At 44.7% G+C, this 17,818-nt stretch overlaps 1 protein-coding gene across 6 annotated transcripts in view; it reads left to right on the top strand.

Moving 5' to 3' along the window:
- Cad88C (cadherin 88C) overlaps positions 1-17,818 on the top strand; it is a 313,587-nt gene that overhangs the window by 245,095 nt on the left and 50,674 nt on the right. For all 6 annotated transcript variants that reach the window (XM_071691381.1, XM_071691383.1, XM_071691384.1 and 3 more), the window contains 8 exons: positions 8,117-8,268; positions 9,081-9,299; positions 9,903-10,034; positions 10,399-10,561; positions 11,541-11,713; positions 11,940-12,137; positions 15,901-16,039; positions 16,247-16,374. In XM_071691381.1, the coding sequence (XP_071547482.1) occupies positions 8,117-8,268; positions 9,081-9,299; positions 9,903-10,034; positions 10,399-10,561; positions 11,541-11,713; positions 11,940-12,137; positions 15,901-16,039; positions 16,247-16,374 (1,304 nt within the window). The remainder of the gene's footprint in view (positions 1-8,116; positions 8,269-9,080; positions 9,300-9,902; positions 10,035-10,398; positions 10,562-11,540; positions 11,714-11,939; positions 12,138-15,900; positions 16,040-16,246; positions 16,375-17,818) is intronic.

The following is a 17,818-nucleotide window of genomic DNA, read 5'->3' on the forward strand; positions in this document are numbered from 1 at the left end:
ACCCGCCCATTCCTTATCTACCATCCCTCCAACTGTCCAGCTTCTTCCCTCTGCTTATTGTCTCAGGACGATAATTTATAGTCGGCTGTCTTCGCTCACCTCATCCAGCGATGGGGGGGAGGCTCTTTTGTTCGGGTGTTTATGTTGCCATTGTGTTGGCTGATTGCAAGTCGGGCGCCCAGGTTATGGGTGTGTACTCAGCGTTGTTTTCTCCATACGTCAGCAACCCGTGATGGAGGAGAGTGCTAGAGAGACTCGGGAGAGATTGAGATTAAGTCAACCAGATGATTGTATTATTGACTAGGTTAACAGACGGAGCTGAGATGCACGTATGATTAACCATTTTCCCGTTACCGAATGAGAACAAGTCCTTTGTGACAGTATCTTTGGTGAATAACGTGCGAATGTTGATAAGAGTATGACAGTTTTTTTGTTTATACTTGAAGAGGTGTGTCTAGGTGTGGGTTCTGGCTGCAGCCCATCTCGGTATGGTCTTCGTATGTTTGTGATTACTATTTGTGTGTTACGGGGAGAGATTTTTACAACTCATAACCTTGTTTTTACCCCTGTGTACACACACACACACACACACACACACACACACACACACACACACACACCTAAGCCTGGTATATATGTGTGTGTGTGTGTGTGTATGTGTGTGTGTGTGTGTGTGTCGTAAGAGAGGAATCTTGAGATAGTTCAAGATGGCTCATTTAACAACATCATTTGTTTCTTTTCACCAGCCTTATGTAATCCCTCGGTGTAGAAGATGCCACCGACAGTTTATCCAGCTAATTTACATCGCCGTTGGAAATTGGCCCCCTTTAAACGCTCCTAAAACAGGAGTGGGGTCAAGCTAAGGTTAGGATCGAGGAGGGAGAAGCGAGACGAGGGGGTGGGGGAAGAGAGGGATGAGGCGAGAAGATAAGTTAATTAGATTATAGGCTTGGGGTCTTTGTTTCTGGCGGAGGTAATCTGGCCTGCATCTAGAAGTGGCCTTGGTCCGCTGCTGGTGTGTGTGTGTGTGTGTGTGTGTGTGTGTGTGGCTGGGAAAGGAGGCGCGCGTGGAGTGGCCGCTCCTCACGACACAACCGGGCGGCTTCTCCTGCTCCTCGCCTCGCAGGGTGTGAGCAACGCTGGGCAGCTACTACACTTCCTGTTTCACGGTTACGGTAGAGGGAAGGTCACAGGTAATGAGTGCGCTCTCTGCTCTAACCTCCTCCTCCTCCTCCTCCTCCTCCTGTACCTGTGTGTGTGTGTGTGTGTGTGTGTGTGGACTTCATGGAAACGATCCATTCGTTCCTTTCCCGTGAGGTAGACAACTGCCAAAACATCATTCATCCTTTCGTGTTTTAGACACCTGTTGACGCCGTGGGAGGGGATGAGGAAAAGGGTCCCGCTGTGGGCCGGGGGAGAGTGGTGTTTGTCGACGTGGAGTCCACTTCGCCCCATTGTTGTGTGCTGCCCCCTTCGGGAGGCGTGACGCCACCTGTGCTCCGCTCTCCGGCCCACGGTCGGGACCTATGTAGCCTCGTCGTGCCCTCTTGAGGAAGCCCTGGCCATTGTGGTGGCTCTAATGGATGGTTTGCAGCGATAGTTTCAATCCATCGAGTTTTCATGCCTGCGTTACAGTATGTGTGTGTGTGTGTGTGTGTGTGTGTGTGTGTGTGTGTGTGTGTGTATAACTCATTATGTATATTATGTATATCGGTAGTGCTCCTGTTTGCTAGACTTTACGAGCATCGTCAATGACCACCTGACGTCTTTATGATGATTATAATCCGTCTTAGGAAAAAAAAAAAAGCACCAAAAACATTGATTTATAACAAAAAGATAACTAAAAAGATATTTTAATATTCTCGTTACAGAAGGTACTGTAATCGTACGAGTTTCAGTCGAGGTCATCTGCTCTCGTATTTTATATGAGTTTTTTTTTATTCATTGATGGTGAAGTTGTTATAGTACAGGACGTCCAGATATAATGGCTAGCACCAGAGATGGAAAAGAGACCCATCAATTGTTTCCTTCTCGGCTTAATCTCTTTTGAAGAACTTTTTCGCTAGGTGCCTTTTTTCGTTGCTGGTCTGCAGACCTCTCTCTCTCTCTCTCTCTCTCTCTCTCTCTCTCTCTCTCTCTCTCTCTCTCTCTCTCTCTCTCTCTCTCCTCCCAGAGGTATCATCTTGCTTCATTTATTAATTTTATCTTCGTTCCATTTACCACTTTTTATTGGCTCGGTCATATATATATATATATATATATATATATATATATATATATATATATATATATATATATATATATATATATATATAGGGGGATAGGGGAGAAAGAATACTTCCCACGTATTCCCTGCGTGTCGTAGAAGGCGACTAAAAGGGAAGGGAGCGGGGGGCTGGAAATCCTCCCCTCTCGTTTTTTTTTTTTTTTTTTTTTTTTTTTTTTTTTTTTCCAAAAGAAGGAGCAGAGAAGAGGGCCAGGTGAGGATGTTCCCTCAGGGGCCCAGTCCTCTGTTCTTAACGCTGCCTCGCTGTCGCGGGGGATGGCGAATGGTATGAAAGAAAGAAAAGATATATATACAGAGAGAGAGAGAGAGAGAGAGAGAGAGAGAGAGAGAGAGAGAGAGAGAGAGTTAGATATAGATATACCTCTCGATCTCCTTGTTTTTGGGCCACGACCTCCGGCCCCCGTTTGATTCGTCTCGCTTGCCTGTTGAGACCCCACGGTTGTTGCCACCCGCGCCTGGCTCGCCACCCGTGTGTTTCTCTGCCGCCCATCTCTTAAGCCACCCACGTGTGTATTCTTGACCACCCAATCTGTGGTCCAGCGATTTCAGCCGCCCACCTCCACCCTGCTCTTGTTCACTGACCGTTCGGGCCACGTGATGCCCCTCGCCTCCCCAGTGATCTGTCCGCCCACGTCAGTTGGACCTGTCGACTCCACTTGACTGTTCCTTGCCTCATCATTTTCCACTTATCTCCTTCGAACCCACCTTTACTCTGTCGGTTCTCTTGCCCCACCACCTCCACCTCTCCTCTACAGATATCCTCGTACGCTTACTCTCCAATTACCGTCTCTCCACACGTACCATTCGCTCGTATGGTCGTAAATTTTGCACAGTATTCAGAGAGTATCTCGGCTCTCGGCTTCTTTAAGCTCTCTTCGTCTGTATTTATTAGAGCGCCTTCACTTCCCCTCATTCTATACCGCTATTTACCTCACCGTCCCCTACCCCACCAGTGCTGTAGCGCCACCAGCAGTGTGAACCGTCCGCACTTCAGCTACGCTACCTACCTCTGTTGGACGCAGAGGACGATCTTAGTTCATTCTCAGTCATCACTCACACACACACCTCCTCCTCCTCCTCCTCCTTTTGATTCTTGTTCACTTCCTCCTCTTTCATGTCTCTCTCTTACTTCTTCTTCCTTATTCTTTTCGCCTCTCTCTTCTTCGTTCCCCTCCTCCGTCCCAGTACCGGGTTCGCGGCGAATTGATGGTGGCGCTGAGTGAGGATTATACGTTTAAAGCCCCACAAACATTCGGGAGAAAGACGGGGGAGGCTCCTTGAAGGCTGCTGGGGGAGGCCATTTCAGAGCGTCTGCCAAGGCAGCCGTCAATCTATCTATCCGGGACGCTTGGCATCGTTCTGAAGGGTGATGACTGACACACACACACACACACACACACACACACACACACACACACACACACACACACACACACACACACACACTTGCACCACCTCAGGGAAATCTGACGATCATGCTCCACTATTATGATTCCTGATGTGTAACGCATGAAGGTAACTACATCCAACCGGTTTTGTAAGTGTACACGGTAAGTGCCGGGGGAAGTAGATCAAAAGTGTCTACCCCTCTGGAAGAAGCAGACAGGGCTGAGTCAGAAAATGCAAATTGGTACGAGTTACCACAGACAGACCAAATTTCGTCGCGGGAGAAAGTAATATATACAGTGCACCAGCGTTGTAGACGTCCCTTTAAGGTAACGACGCCACCAGACCTGGCCCTCGTAAGTACGTACTTACGTTGGTACGACTCTTGCAGCTATGATGGCGCAACCTTCTGATCCTAATCCTTAAAGAGGTCAAGTTGTAAAAGGCCGTGGGGGACGTCATGCCCAACGGTCACACCCCGCTGTCCGTGCTTGGGTTGGGAGGTCCAATTTTTGGTGCGTTCTGTGTGAGACCTGTGCGCCACCACCACCCACAGGATAGGGTTGGAGTGGAGTACACACGGTAAATTCATGGTTCCTACGGCAGTAAATCACAGATTAGTCTCCGTCGTCTGTCGCTGTCAGCTACTGAGTCGGTGTGTGAAGTTCCTCTAGGGGATAGGACAGGTTCTGGCCATGGGCCTCACCACCCACCCCAGCCTTACTCAGTGAGGGCGGGCCACAGCCACCGTAACATTGCGCGGGTGGCGGGATCGGTGATCCCCTGAAGTAAATAAAGGGTAGGGAGGTGGGTGGGAGGTTGCCAAGAGTTTAGAAGCTTCGTGCGTCAGTTGTCATGAGGAGGGACGGGTTTTGATAGATGGTCAAGGTCGCGATGGGGTTAGGGATGTCCCCCCTTCCCCCCGGGGGTTAGGATGGAAGCATCGATGACCCCTTGGGTCGGCATGGAAATTAGGGATGTCCCTGGTTTTGGGACAGGAGTAGAATTATCCCCGGGTTGGAAGGAAGAGAGGGCGCGTTAGCCTCCCAGGATACGAGACCGTCCCACATCGGCCGTGGTATGTAGTATGTAAATCTCTCCCACGGCGCAGGAGATCCGCGAACTGAATATTGAACATGCCTGCCGTCCGCAGGGCTGCTGCAGGCGTAATAAAAGAGGTTATTTGGTGGCGTGCTCAAGTTCCCCCCCCCCTCGTGTTACGGTGGTTGCGATCGTGGTAATTATAATTGTAGTAGTGGTAGCAGCGGTGGTCGTAATGAATGGTTTATGAAATCATCATTTGTCGAGGGTTGAAAATATACACGAGGTAAATGCATACAGCATAGGAAGGAGATCAAGAGTAAAGTCTTTATACTGACGTAGATGATTACGGAAGATGTTCACAGTGTTTGGGACGAGGCTGTTTTCTCTCCAGCGGTCTGCATGAGATCGGACGGGTTCAAGTGCTGTTATGGCGGGCGACGACTGCTGCTCAGGGGACGAGGGACCTCCTGTGGTATAGGTGGTGACGTTGGTGTGGTGTAGGAGGTTCAGGGGTTGATGGTGGGAGGTGGAGGGTTGGTGGTGAAGTTGGAGAGGTCTATGGCGACGGAAGGCTACAGATGAGATGATGAAAGAAGGTATATATGTGTATTCGTAACCTTCGTTATGCTGTGTATATTTTCATACGTAGCCACAGTGACAGTACAGGTAAAAAAAAAAAGTAAAAAGATGTTCCCTCACTCTCTCTGTGTGGGTGACGTCTATACCTCGTACTGCCCACTCCGTGTTATCATCTGGCATCCGCTAGAGTATGATTGTTGTCACCATTCCCCGTAGCTCTGTAGAACTAGAATTATCAATGGTCGGCCTCATGAGCTCGTCTCCACCACTGCTCCCAACCCAGCCCCCCTTCCTCTCACTCCTCCAGTAGAGACGAGCGCCTCCCACTCGTGTGTGTATATAGAGATCCCGAAACCTTCCGACGAAACGAGAACGTTTAGGTGGTGATGGCCGAGGTCCAACGTTAACCTGGGGAAGTGGCACTTGGTTACGACACCAGAGTCGTTCGTACCCCTTCCTCCTTCCCTCCCTTCCTCCCTCCTCTTGTAAGGACCGGCTGAGCCCTCAGCCAGTCCTGCCACTCTACAATCCTTTCAGATTCATATGAAAAGATTACATGTGGCAATGGCGTAATGGTGTAATAACACCGCAAAGCCTTCAATTTACCTCTTACTCCCCGTTGTTGTAGGATGTTCCTGGGCCGTGGATCGCCGTCTCTTGATTCACCAGCTGGGGGTCGAACCCAGCAGCTGGGTTTTTTTTTCTAATTCTTTGCACACACGCGGAAGTCTCACAGCTGACGTCTTATCGTTATCGTACAATCAAGGTACACTGGAGTGCGAGATAACAGATCACTTGTCGGTCTGCGATAAGTGTTATCAGCAGGAAGACAGTACATGGAAGTACATGATGGAGGACAGATAAGAGAAGACGTGATGGTCCGTGCTGTCATCTTCCGGAGAATAGTAATAGAACACTTAACTCCCGTTCGGGGTGGATGGTTGTCGGAGGTGGTAAAATGAGAAGGATAGACAACAGAAGACTAGATAGACTAGAATGACGTGATCTGGGAGCACGTGTGGCGTAGGAAGGATAAGATAACAGAAGGCACTGATGGTGTCCATATTCCCTGGAGACCAGTAATAGTATCCTGAATTTATTAATCTTTATAGACAGACACAGGATTCCCACGTATTCCCTGCGTGTCGTAGAAGGCGACTAAAAGGGAAGGGAGCGGGGGGCTGGAAATCCTCCCCTCTCGTTTTTTTTTTTTAATTTTCCAAAAGAAGGAACAGAGAAGAGGGCCAGGTGAGGATATTCCCTTAAAGGCCCAGTCCTCTGTTCTTAACGCTACCTCGCTATCGCGGGAAATGGCGAATAGTATGAAAAAGAAAAAAAAAAAAAAAATATATATATATATATATATATATATATATATATATATATATATATATATATATATATATATATATATACATACATACATACATAGAGAGAGAGAGAGAGAGAGAGAGAGAGAGAGAGAGAGCATTTATTTTCTCAAACCCCGGGAGGAAATTTGAAGCAGCTCCTGTTATATTTACGACGCGCGAGAAAACTACACCGGGAGAGAAAGTCTGCTGATTACCGTCGTAATGGAAATCTTATGGTCGACCTACCTCTTCATCACCGACCCCCCAAACAACATCCTGCGCATCCCTATAAGACGTCGTAATTTCACTCGATATGATTCGACCGAAGGAAGAACCTCCGCCGGTGCTGGGTGTTTTCTAATAAGAGAGAGAGAGAGAGACAGAGAGGCAGGCGGAGGTTCACCCGTAATGCCGACATTTGGAGCATTTACGTTAAGATTATATCCATCTGTAGGTCGTCATAACCTCCAAGATGGAGCCACCTGCAGTGTAATCGCCACTCGTGACTATTTTATTTTTTCATTGTTGAACACCACTCGACTTTCGCAGCTGCCGTGAGTGACAGCGCCGTGGGGTTGTGTACACGAAGGGATGGGGAGAGGAAGGGACGGGCTGAGAAGAGGAAGAGACGGGAAAGTAAACACGGGTAGAAAAAGGGCGGGTGTACTACATCGTCAAGAGCCGTTATCTAACGCGTCATTCTATGCCGTTCGTTTTAGCTGACTTGTCTCCCCTTGAGTTCTCTTAATGATTTGATAAGGAAAACTTCCATAAGATTAATTATTTTTCTATCCTTATATTTTTGTCGTTTAATGAGCCTTTCAGTGTTTGGTTTGGTTGGCATCGAAGAAATACGAATCACAGAAATTCAAACTTTGCTGACGTTTACCCTGCAATATGTAAGGTTTTCTCTGATGATCCCCAACTTGAGTCGTGTACCGTCACTACATAAATTCCATTGAATCTGTCGTACTGTGTAATTCGTATGTTACATTCTTATACAGTAATGTTTCCAGGTAATCCAATCTATACACGGTTCATTATGCTACTCTGGCAGGATAACTAATTACTATTCGTAGGAATGGTTTAAGTTTTTCATCCCCTTTTTTTTTTCAATACATACCATCTCTAGGCCAGGTTTCCTCTCGCAGGCTTTGCCCGTGTACCGCTTTGTATTCTTCTCTAGGCCATGTATAACTGCATTCTTTCCCGGGCTTTGTATCGCTATAATGTATACATATCCTGTTCTCGGCTCGTATATCGCTACGTATCCTCACCCAGACCATATATCTCTTATGTGTCCTCATCCAGGTCCCTGTATCACTATGTATCCTCACCCAGGCCATATATCACTGTATGTGTCCTCGTCCAGGTCCCCTGTATCACTATGTATCCTCACCCAGGCCATATATCACTGTATGTGTCCTCGTCCAGGTCCCCTGTATCACCATGTATGTCCTTCCCTCAGGCTCCAAGATCTACACCTTGCGAGGCTCAGACCCCGACGGTGATGCGCTGACCTTCGGCGTGCGTGGTGTTGAGGGTCGCGACCTGCTGAGGATCGAACAGAACGGCGCTGCCGAGGCCAACGTGTACCTGAAGAAGGCCCTGGACAGAGAGGTATGTATCGCAAGGCTTCGGAGTGCCAGCAGAAATGGGAGGAGGGGAGTGGAAGATGTGAGAATGGTACAGGAGTGCTATTATTAGGATGGTGTCATAAGTATGGGAAGGGTAGCTACCATTTGGTTAAGGGTGTCATTAGAACTGGTGTGAGTGTGGCGCTAAATGGGAGAGTTATGGTTAGATGTGTGTGTTGATGGGGGGAAAAGATGAGGGTGTCGCTATCGTAAAGTTGTTGGGGAATGTGAAGGTTGGTGGTGCCACTGTCTGGTTTATGGGAGTGTATGGTACTGTTGGAGGTGTTGTCGGACGGGAAAGTTGAGATATCGTGTATTGGGAGGTTTTCGTAACAGATGGGTATATGTAGAGATTATAGTGGGGGAGAGTTGTGGGTGTGAGTGCACAAGTGGAAGTACCAGTGTTGAGGAAGTGGTTACCCAGTGCCCCGGTTTAGTTCACTGACCACCTCGCCCCCTGTGTACCACATCGCTCCAATTTGGTATATCCCATGCACGCCTCGCACCCCTCTGCATGTTCAGGCTTCCGATAACCAAAGATCGCAATGGAAAGGATTGGAGAATGGAAGAGTGTGGGTTAACGTTAAGGTGGCATTAGATAGCGACTAGGATTGTATAGCATGGAGGAGATACGGGATTTGATACATATAAGACTATCCACACCTGTCTATTAGAGATTCAGATTCGTTTTTCCCTCCAGTATTTACCAATGACCCAGTAAGCAAGACATGAGTTTGTTATTGTGCTGGACTTGCCTACCCGTCGTGGCTTCTTCATCCTTACGTCTCGCTGCAGATCAAGGACGAGTATACGGTCGTGCTGACGCTCACGGACAACAAGCTGGGCGAGGGGCAGTTCATCACGCAGTCCATGCTGCTGCTGATTGAGGACATCAACGACAACGAGCCCATATTCCGGCCGTACGAGTCGTCCGTGTCCGTGGCCGAGAACGCCCCGCCACAGGTGTTGGCCACCCTCTTCGCCACGGACCAGGACGAGGGACCTTTTGGTCAGGTGAGGTGCAGGGGTCTTCACACACACACACACACACACACACACACGAAATAGCGCATATGAACGCCCTCTTTCCCTCTTTCATAGAACACATAACACCCTCCAACAGCCAGAATTCGAACGCAGAACCTTATGTGTGGTAGGCGGGAACGCTACCGCTTGGCTGTGATCTCCCCCTAGGGGCGATCATAGCTAAGCGTTCTTGCCTACGACGCATATGGTCCTGGGTTCGAATCCTAGCTGTTGGAGGATAGCATAATATATATATATATATATATATATATATATATATATATATATATATATATATATATATATATATATATATATATATATTTTTTTTTTTTTTTTTTTTTTTTTTTATACTTTGTCGCTGTCTCCCGCGTTTGCGAGGTAGCGCAAGGAAACATATATATATATATATATATATATATATATATATATATATATATATATATATTATTTATTCATTTATTTATATATCGAGGTACAGCTGATTTATTTGCTCACTATCTCTCGTCAAACCTAGTTTTACGTCCGCATAGATGTAACCAAAAGGATTGAATTCTTAGACCGTCATCCTGCCGTCGTATGCTTCCACAGGTGATATATCGCCTGGACGCGGACTCCGAGAACGACGTGGAAAAGTTCACCGTGAACACCGTGGACGGGAAGGGCGTGCTCAGGCTGGTCGGCGACCTCGACTTCGAGAGGAAGTCGCTCTACCAGCTCAGGGTGAGTGATGAGGTTTGCTTTGCTAGGATGGAGGGCGTTTGCCCTAGTTTTCCATCCTGTGATCTGGTATCTTCGCTATCCCCTCTCCCCTCCGTGACTTTAGTCTCCCCATGACCTAATCTATCTCTCCCCTCCCTCCCTTTTAACTTAGTTTCTACTACATAACCCCTGGTCTCCAGCCTCGTTAACTCATTTTCTTCCCTACGCCCAGCCACCACCATCCTCCGGTGCCCCCGTTTTCTTCTTGGTATTCCTCCGTAATGACTATACTCCATCCGTCATCATTATCATCATCTCACGGTGTCATCTCCCTGTGCGGCCCAGTTCCTCTCCTAACTGCCACCCTGTCTTCCTTCCCCTACAGGTACTGGCGGTGGACCGGGCCATCAGCGGGCGGGTCAACACGGGGACGGCGGCGCTGGTGGTGCGGGTGACCGACGTGGAGGACCAGCCTCCCCAGTTCATCCAGGCGCCCCCAGTCACCCGCATTCCCGAGGACATCTCCGTCAACTCTGGCGTCCTTGAGGGTCAGTGGTGCTACACCTTCGTTTTTTTTTTTTCCCCCCACCATCGTATCAGTCACTCATGATCTTTGAGTGTCTTTTACTAACTTTCCTCAGCACTTATTTGTCATTTAAACTTTCTTTAATTGATAATTTTTCATCACTTGATTTCCTTTATCACGACTTTTCACTGACATGCTGTTGTTTATGGGTCAGTTATACGTCCTTTAAGAAAGTTAAGGAGTGTTAGACCCCTATCAATCTTGTTTTATGGGGCAACTACTACAAGAGAAAAAAAAATAAAGTTGAAGACCGCTATAGATACTGTAATTAGGCTATAAATGTCGTGTTTTAATCCGCTCGATAGAATTTTATTTCGCGTTGAGTACACGGAGCTAAGTCACACCACTTCCATGTTTCCATGCCACAGAGAAATCTGAAGCGTCTTTAAACACGATTCGATCAGCTTTTAGGGTCAGGTGTGTGTCTGTCTCGCTCGCTGAACCTATGCTGGGTATATCAGACGTCTATATTAGACTCACGCCAACGTTGTCCGCAAGGCTAGTTGCATTAGACTTCTTTATCGCGCCGGCAACACCTGTGCCCCACTAAGTCAGGTGTGGTAGGTGTTAATAATATCTCCCTGCCATATATGTACTACCTCACTAAGCCAGGTTATCGACCTTACTCATGCCACCCTTACTCTGTGCTTTGATTTATCTGTCGCAGGTGTTCGCAACGCTACCGTGTGCAGCTCTATTTTTCTATTTCTCGTTAAGGATCAGTGTCGATCCATCGTCTGATATTTAGATAAAAACAACCTTCGAATGTCTCCTGTATGTTTATGTTTAGGGACCTGTAAGCTTTTATTTGCTATGGAAATAAAGTTTTGATTTTCGTTTTAAGAAAACGATTTCTCTGTTATATGGGTAAAGTCTCAGTTTGACATTCGTTCGCATTACTTATTAACGGCGTATTGCGTATTTCTCGTTGTGCCCAACAGTGAAGGCAGTGGACGGTGACCGGGGTGTGAACAACCGCATCACTTACTCCATCCTGGAGGGGGACAAGGGTTTGTTCCAGCTAGACCCCAACTCCGGGGTCCTGTACGTCAAGAAGCCCCTAGACCGCGAGAGCTCGCTTTCCAACAACGGCGCTTTCATCATCAAGATTCAGGTGAGGTGATTTGTATGTTGTCAAGCATTAGCGAAAATGGTGTGTTGACATTGATAAATGTCTCATAAAGCGACCTCTGTGCGTTTATATAATACTGTTCTTCATTTTGACAGCAACGTGGTAAACGGGAAGTAAAATGGCACTGTTTAAATATGTTAGAAAATCAGATTATTATCTTCATGAACTGGAGTAATTGAACCCTTTAATCCTCCATTTTCTGTCTCAGGCGCAGGAGGACAGCCAGGTTGTGGACCCACCGCCGACCATGACGACGGAGGTGACCGTGCTGCTGGAGGATGTGAACGACGAAACGCCCACCTTCAAGGCGGCGCATTACGTGGCCGAGATCGCCGAGGGCGCCCAGTTCAACAGTCCGGTCAACCTCATCGGCGACGCCATCCCGGAGGTCTACGATCACGATCAGGTATGGTCCACCTCGCCAACGTACTCCCGGCAGGCAGCGCATCTTGCATACACCTCGTCAAACCTCACTTGATGGGATTCAGCCAATGCCTGTTACGGTCACAGTCAGCAAACAGTCATAAAAAAAAAAAAAGACGCGAAATTTTGGTGATCTGTTTTCAAATAATCGCTGGTTGAGGTTTGACAAAGTTCGCTGGATAGGGATATACTATGGATATCAGTGTCTGATTATACCTTTAGAGTACTTTCGTAGTCACGGGAATGAAATATAGACTCTTAAATGAAGAATGTATTTTCATGCATTGACAGCATGTTGTACTGATATTTTTTTTCATTATTTGTCTGCATGAGATTTTCTTTGTTATATAAAATGGTGATTGGCTCATGATCCTAATATGACTTCGATCTTTCAAGGGACATATTTTTGTATGGGATGCGGACCAGGTAAGTTGGACTTTATGATGATGCTTATTAGAAGTTGTTCGGTGGTGTTTGTGTGTGTGTCGCGCGCTAGGAGAGATCTGTCGCGAGATGATATAAATGTAGCAGCTTTTGTTATACGTTCTGGGACCGTTGTTGTACAGTTGCTGTTATCTGTTGAGGGACACATTTCAAGTCTTCCTTTCTGTTTTCAACTCATTTCCCTAATTTTTATGCAATGTCTACGAGAATGATATTAGTAGAACTCGAGAATGTGTTACGGACGATATCTGTCAAGTCTGCATGAATCTTCTAAATGTAAATGGCCACGTTTAGCTTGATGAATATTATGCATTTATCATCAGGCTTCTTGCTTTGCGACACGCCATTGTCATTTCTATTTTCTCGTTGATGTATATATTATTCCAGATCACACCAACGTCATACTTGACCCATTATAATCAAATCATGCTGTCTAGGTCATTTTAGACCACATTGTATCTGTCCTTTTATCATTCAACAACCGCAGTTAGACATAGAGTAATTCAGAATTCATTTAACGTGAGTGCTTATCTTGTGCAGTGCTCACGATTTATCAGAACTAGACTGATGAAATTGTTCGATAAAGTAAATCGTTTCACTCGCATGATTATGACGAGCTGATACGCCATCAGAATGACGTAAATCCGAAGCAGCGTTAAGTGTGCGGTGACTATAGCTTAACTGAGGAAGGAAGGAGGTGGTAAGTTATTTAGAAGGGCGAGGCTACGGGACCTTACCCAATCTCAGCCGTGAACATCGGAAACTAGATTAACTAATAAGATTAATCACTATTATTTCAGGATTAAGTTTTATATATATATATATATATATATATATATATATATATATATATATATATATATATATATATATATATAAAGCAATTTGATGGTTATTTCGCTCTTTTCTTAATGTCGCATTTTTCATGTAACCTGTTTTTTACTGAACATAATATCAACTCTTAAATTTCTTATTAGATTATATAACCCTTCATGATTAAAGTGCATTCAAGAGAAGATTTACGATGTTAGCATCAGTTTATGTAGCCTTTGATGCCAGGCCGTTATATTCAAGGGTTATTCCAAGCAAGGATGGCTCATTAGACTAGGATGCACATTTAACATTCCTAAGAGGATTTTGGCACGTATTCATTTATGATCATCGTCAACATATAGACAACGACAGCGGTCCCCGAACACGTAGCATAACCTACACCTACCGCAAAAAGACTTGAAGCCTTCACATTCCCGTATACTATCGTTCATCGAATGGACTGTAGCGGTTTGAAAAAGTCTTGCGTCGAGAATGCTCTTCCCGCTCAATTGCGATGCTAAGAAATTTCTTCTTTTGAAGGGAAACGTTTTGATGATAGAAAGGAAAGTGTTTGAATCAGTACAGGACTCTGGATCTCCCCTATCGCAGGTCGCGCCTTTTAATATATGTGGGCATGTCCAGTGCTGCCGTAGTTCTTGGTGGCCAGGCACCGCATCTTGGGTTAGTTCTGGCTTGGTCGAAACTCGAGGTTCGAAATTGCTAGTCCCTCACCCATTCTGTAATTAGTGTCGAAAAATTGTAAGATTTACAGTTATTGTTAAGAAACATACGTCCGTTATAACTCTGATTCAGAGCGCATAAGTGGATTATATATCAGTAGCAGATGCTAATCGCCGCAAGATGCGGTGCTGCTGAATGTATAAGTAATTAGAAAGCTATACCCTTGAGGGGGTGGAGCGCGGCGTTTACGTCGAAGTTTGCGCTCCAGCTGCATGTATAAAATGCCTTTGTGACACTTGTGTATTATAGACGTACCGTCAACTCATACTGTTGAACAGACACAGTAGAAGGTTAACCATTGCTTTTATGAAACGAAGCTCAAAAGTTATTTTGATGCACACTGTTTGCTTTAGCTGTTTATACAGGGAATTTTGTGCATTACGTATTTTATTTAGTATATGTATTACGACAGTATGATTCATTAATTCGCGTAGAAATTATCCAAATCAATGTGTGTTAGATTACGGTAGTAAGAGCCATCTGAATTGAACGAAGATTGGTCCCATTTTGACAAGGTTAGATGTGTATGAGTGTGAACATAGTTTAGTTAAACACTGGATATTCTTCAGTGTTTAGTTGTGTAGTTAATTCATGTGGTTAATGTAGTAGAACTCCAGGTATAAGGAATACTTGTGGAGGGTTTTTGGTTTAGTGGATTTAAAAGATAGCAAGATATGTAGTATCTGTTTTAACAGCTTACATATATTTTTTGTAGACATCATATATATTTGTGAACATCGAACATTGGCTTACGTAGTTGGGATAACTTACTTAAACTTGACCCCATTAACTTTCATAAAACTGAGTTTGGGGTTGTTATTTCGAAACTGATTTTCTCATCCACTATATAATCTCTCTGTTAGCCTAGAAAAGGATCTTTGGTCAATTAAAGTAACATGGGGTATCCCATTATATCATACAGCATGGTTTTTCAAAAGTATGATGCAAATATTTCCCTCCAGAAACAGGGTCGAACACAAAACAGCTTCTCGAATTAATCTCCCAATTTTCCATACGAGATAGAATGCACAAATGTCATTGATCCACATGTACTGTAATGCACCTTTCAGTAAGTAAATCAGGTTTCATATTTTTCTGGTAACATTGCTTATTGCGTAATACAAACATTAGAGTAAGTATAGTGAAAAGAAAATGACAGGCAGTCAGATTTCTTGTAAAAAGTTAAGAAATATGCAAAGCAATAGATTTGAAAAAGAAAAATATATAATACACCGGGTTTCTTTAAAGACTTACGGAAATGTGAATGTTTTCTTGTTATTAATCACTTTGTACACATTACATCGATTTTTTCACCAACTGTAAATCGAAAAGTCATGTGTAAATAACCTGATAGATCGTATATAAGTATTCAGCTATTTATTGAGATTATGATATACATACGTCACAGAATAAGTCGAAATAAGTCGAAAATAAGTTATATGATTTAGAGGAGAAAGTATAACCATTACTTACATTGCGGAATTTGATAAGTAAATGTGTACTTTAAGTTGTTGGCTGAATAAAGACCTGATCACAGCATGCAAGGTTAGTACACAGAATTAGATAAGTTACTGTTACATGCACACACTACAGCAAAACTTGAGATATCGTTTTCTATTATATTTTTTAAGAGAGACTAGTAGATCATGAATTTATTCTTTATCAGTCACATTACCGGATAGATATTGTCAAGTAATGGAGTGTATTCGTGTTGTGGTTAATATTTCTTTTGTTGTCGCCAACTCCAGGGGAATAATGGGACATTTAGGATGTTCCTGGAGGGTGATGGTGGAATGTTCGATGTTACACCGCCTGAGGGAGTCAACTTTGCATCCTTTCTGATCCGAGTCAGGAACCCTTCTCTTCTGGATTATGAAAAAGTTAAAGGTAAGTTAAAAAGTGTCAGTAGAAATCAGCATGAAACGACGTCAAACACGTTTTGTTATCATTAATATTTGTTTAAGAAGAAAGTATTTAATCGTATTTTGTCTTGCTAGGTGATTTAAAACATTAAGTCTTTCCATGTCATGAGCTATAAGAAACTAGTTATACGTATGGGTATAGTGTGTACTGAACTAATGTTAACCGTTCTAGTGGTGAACTTCACGGTGGTGGCGCGGGAGACTGTTGCTGAGAAACCCAAATCTTCCTCAGCCTTGGTTACCGTGTACATACGAGACACAAACGACAACTTCCCCATCTTCAGCGAGGACCAGTATGAGGTTAGTTTAGGGGTAACTTTCTGTTGATCTTGTCACTTGAGGAGTTGTCTGTCTTGATTTCCTTCCTTATCCTGGATGGCAGGATAGCGGAGAATATCTCTTTAAAAATCACTCATCCATCGCCAGAAGGAGTAAGTATGGTGTCATTCAGTAATGCCCTTTAAGATCATTTCGATGAGCCATAACAGGCTGTTACTAGGTTCTTCACTGATAAGAAACTAGAGTCTCTGGCCGGCCTTAAACTTAGCTTCCAGCTTTGATTTTGATAATTTAGGGCGCTTTAATGGCCTTACACATGTGTCTACGCAATCAACAGCCTTCATTATATAACCCCCTCCTCCCTGCAAGTCCCTCCCTTCCCTTGACCCGCATCCCCTGCACGGCCCTTCACTTTCCCGGTCCCCACATTTTGCACGATCCTCCCCTGCCCATCTACCCTCTGCATAGCCTTTCCGTACCTCAACCCTCCCCCCACCCCATGCACTACCCTAATCCATTCCACCCAGCCCCCCCACCTCCTGCAGGGTCATCTACAACCTGACCACCACCTGTATAACTGCCCTCCCCGTTTCTCCAACCCATTGCCCGACGCTCCCATCCCCAGACCAACAACCCCAGCCCTCCCCTTCCACAACTCTCACGCATTACACCCTCCCCCTCATCACAGACCTTCCTCTCCCTGAACCTCCTATCTGCATTGAAGGCTCTCTCCTTGTTGAACCCCCTATTTAGTGGTGGCCTCACTGATCTCTGACCACGGTGGGCTGTGCCAAAGTCCATAGACCATAACTGTATTGTTATGCTCTTAGTCATTTCGGACTTATCATTTTAGATCATCAGATAGATAGATAGATGGCCAAAGCCATTGTTCTATGATATTGAGTTAAAAGCAGAAATTTGTCATCAGATAGATAGATAGATGGCCGAAGCCATTGTTTTATGATATTGAGTTAAAAGCAGAAATTTGTCATTGCATTTCTTGGTCTAGAACTTGGATTTGACTTTTACATTATCAGTTATTTTCGTATATTCATTTAGAAATTGGGTTACTTTCTTTACACCATATTTTTGCCCGATATTTCAAGTTTTTCGGATAAAGTTGCTGCAGTTATCGAGATTCCTAGAAATGCCTCTTGTTGTAAGAAGAGGATTCTTAAAATTCGTTGGAAAATACTTCCATCCATTGGGAGTCGTCTGAGGAGAGCTTTTACCTGTATCTGTGTTTATTGTCAATAATGTTTCATTATGTTGTAATCTTTTGTTGCTTATTAGGCGTCGTATATTTTACCATGTTTCATTTATTATTTCTCAATGATTATTTTTTTATAGACAGTACTGAAACATAAAACGAATTAAATGAAATTTTATACTGAAAGAACCCACCTTTTGCATATGCGCAGTGCCAGTCAACTCATGTTACCTGTGCGCATCATCATGGACTTGA

Source organism: Panulirus ornatus, chromosome 50 (genome assembly GCF_036320965.1).
Source record: "Panulirus ornatus isolate Po-2019 chromosome 50, ASM3632096v1, whole genome shotgun sequence".
NCBI classification, from domain to species: Eukaryota; Metazoa; Arthropoda; class Malacostraca; order Decapoda; family Palinuridae; genus Panulirus; species Panulirus ornatus.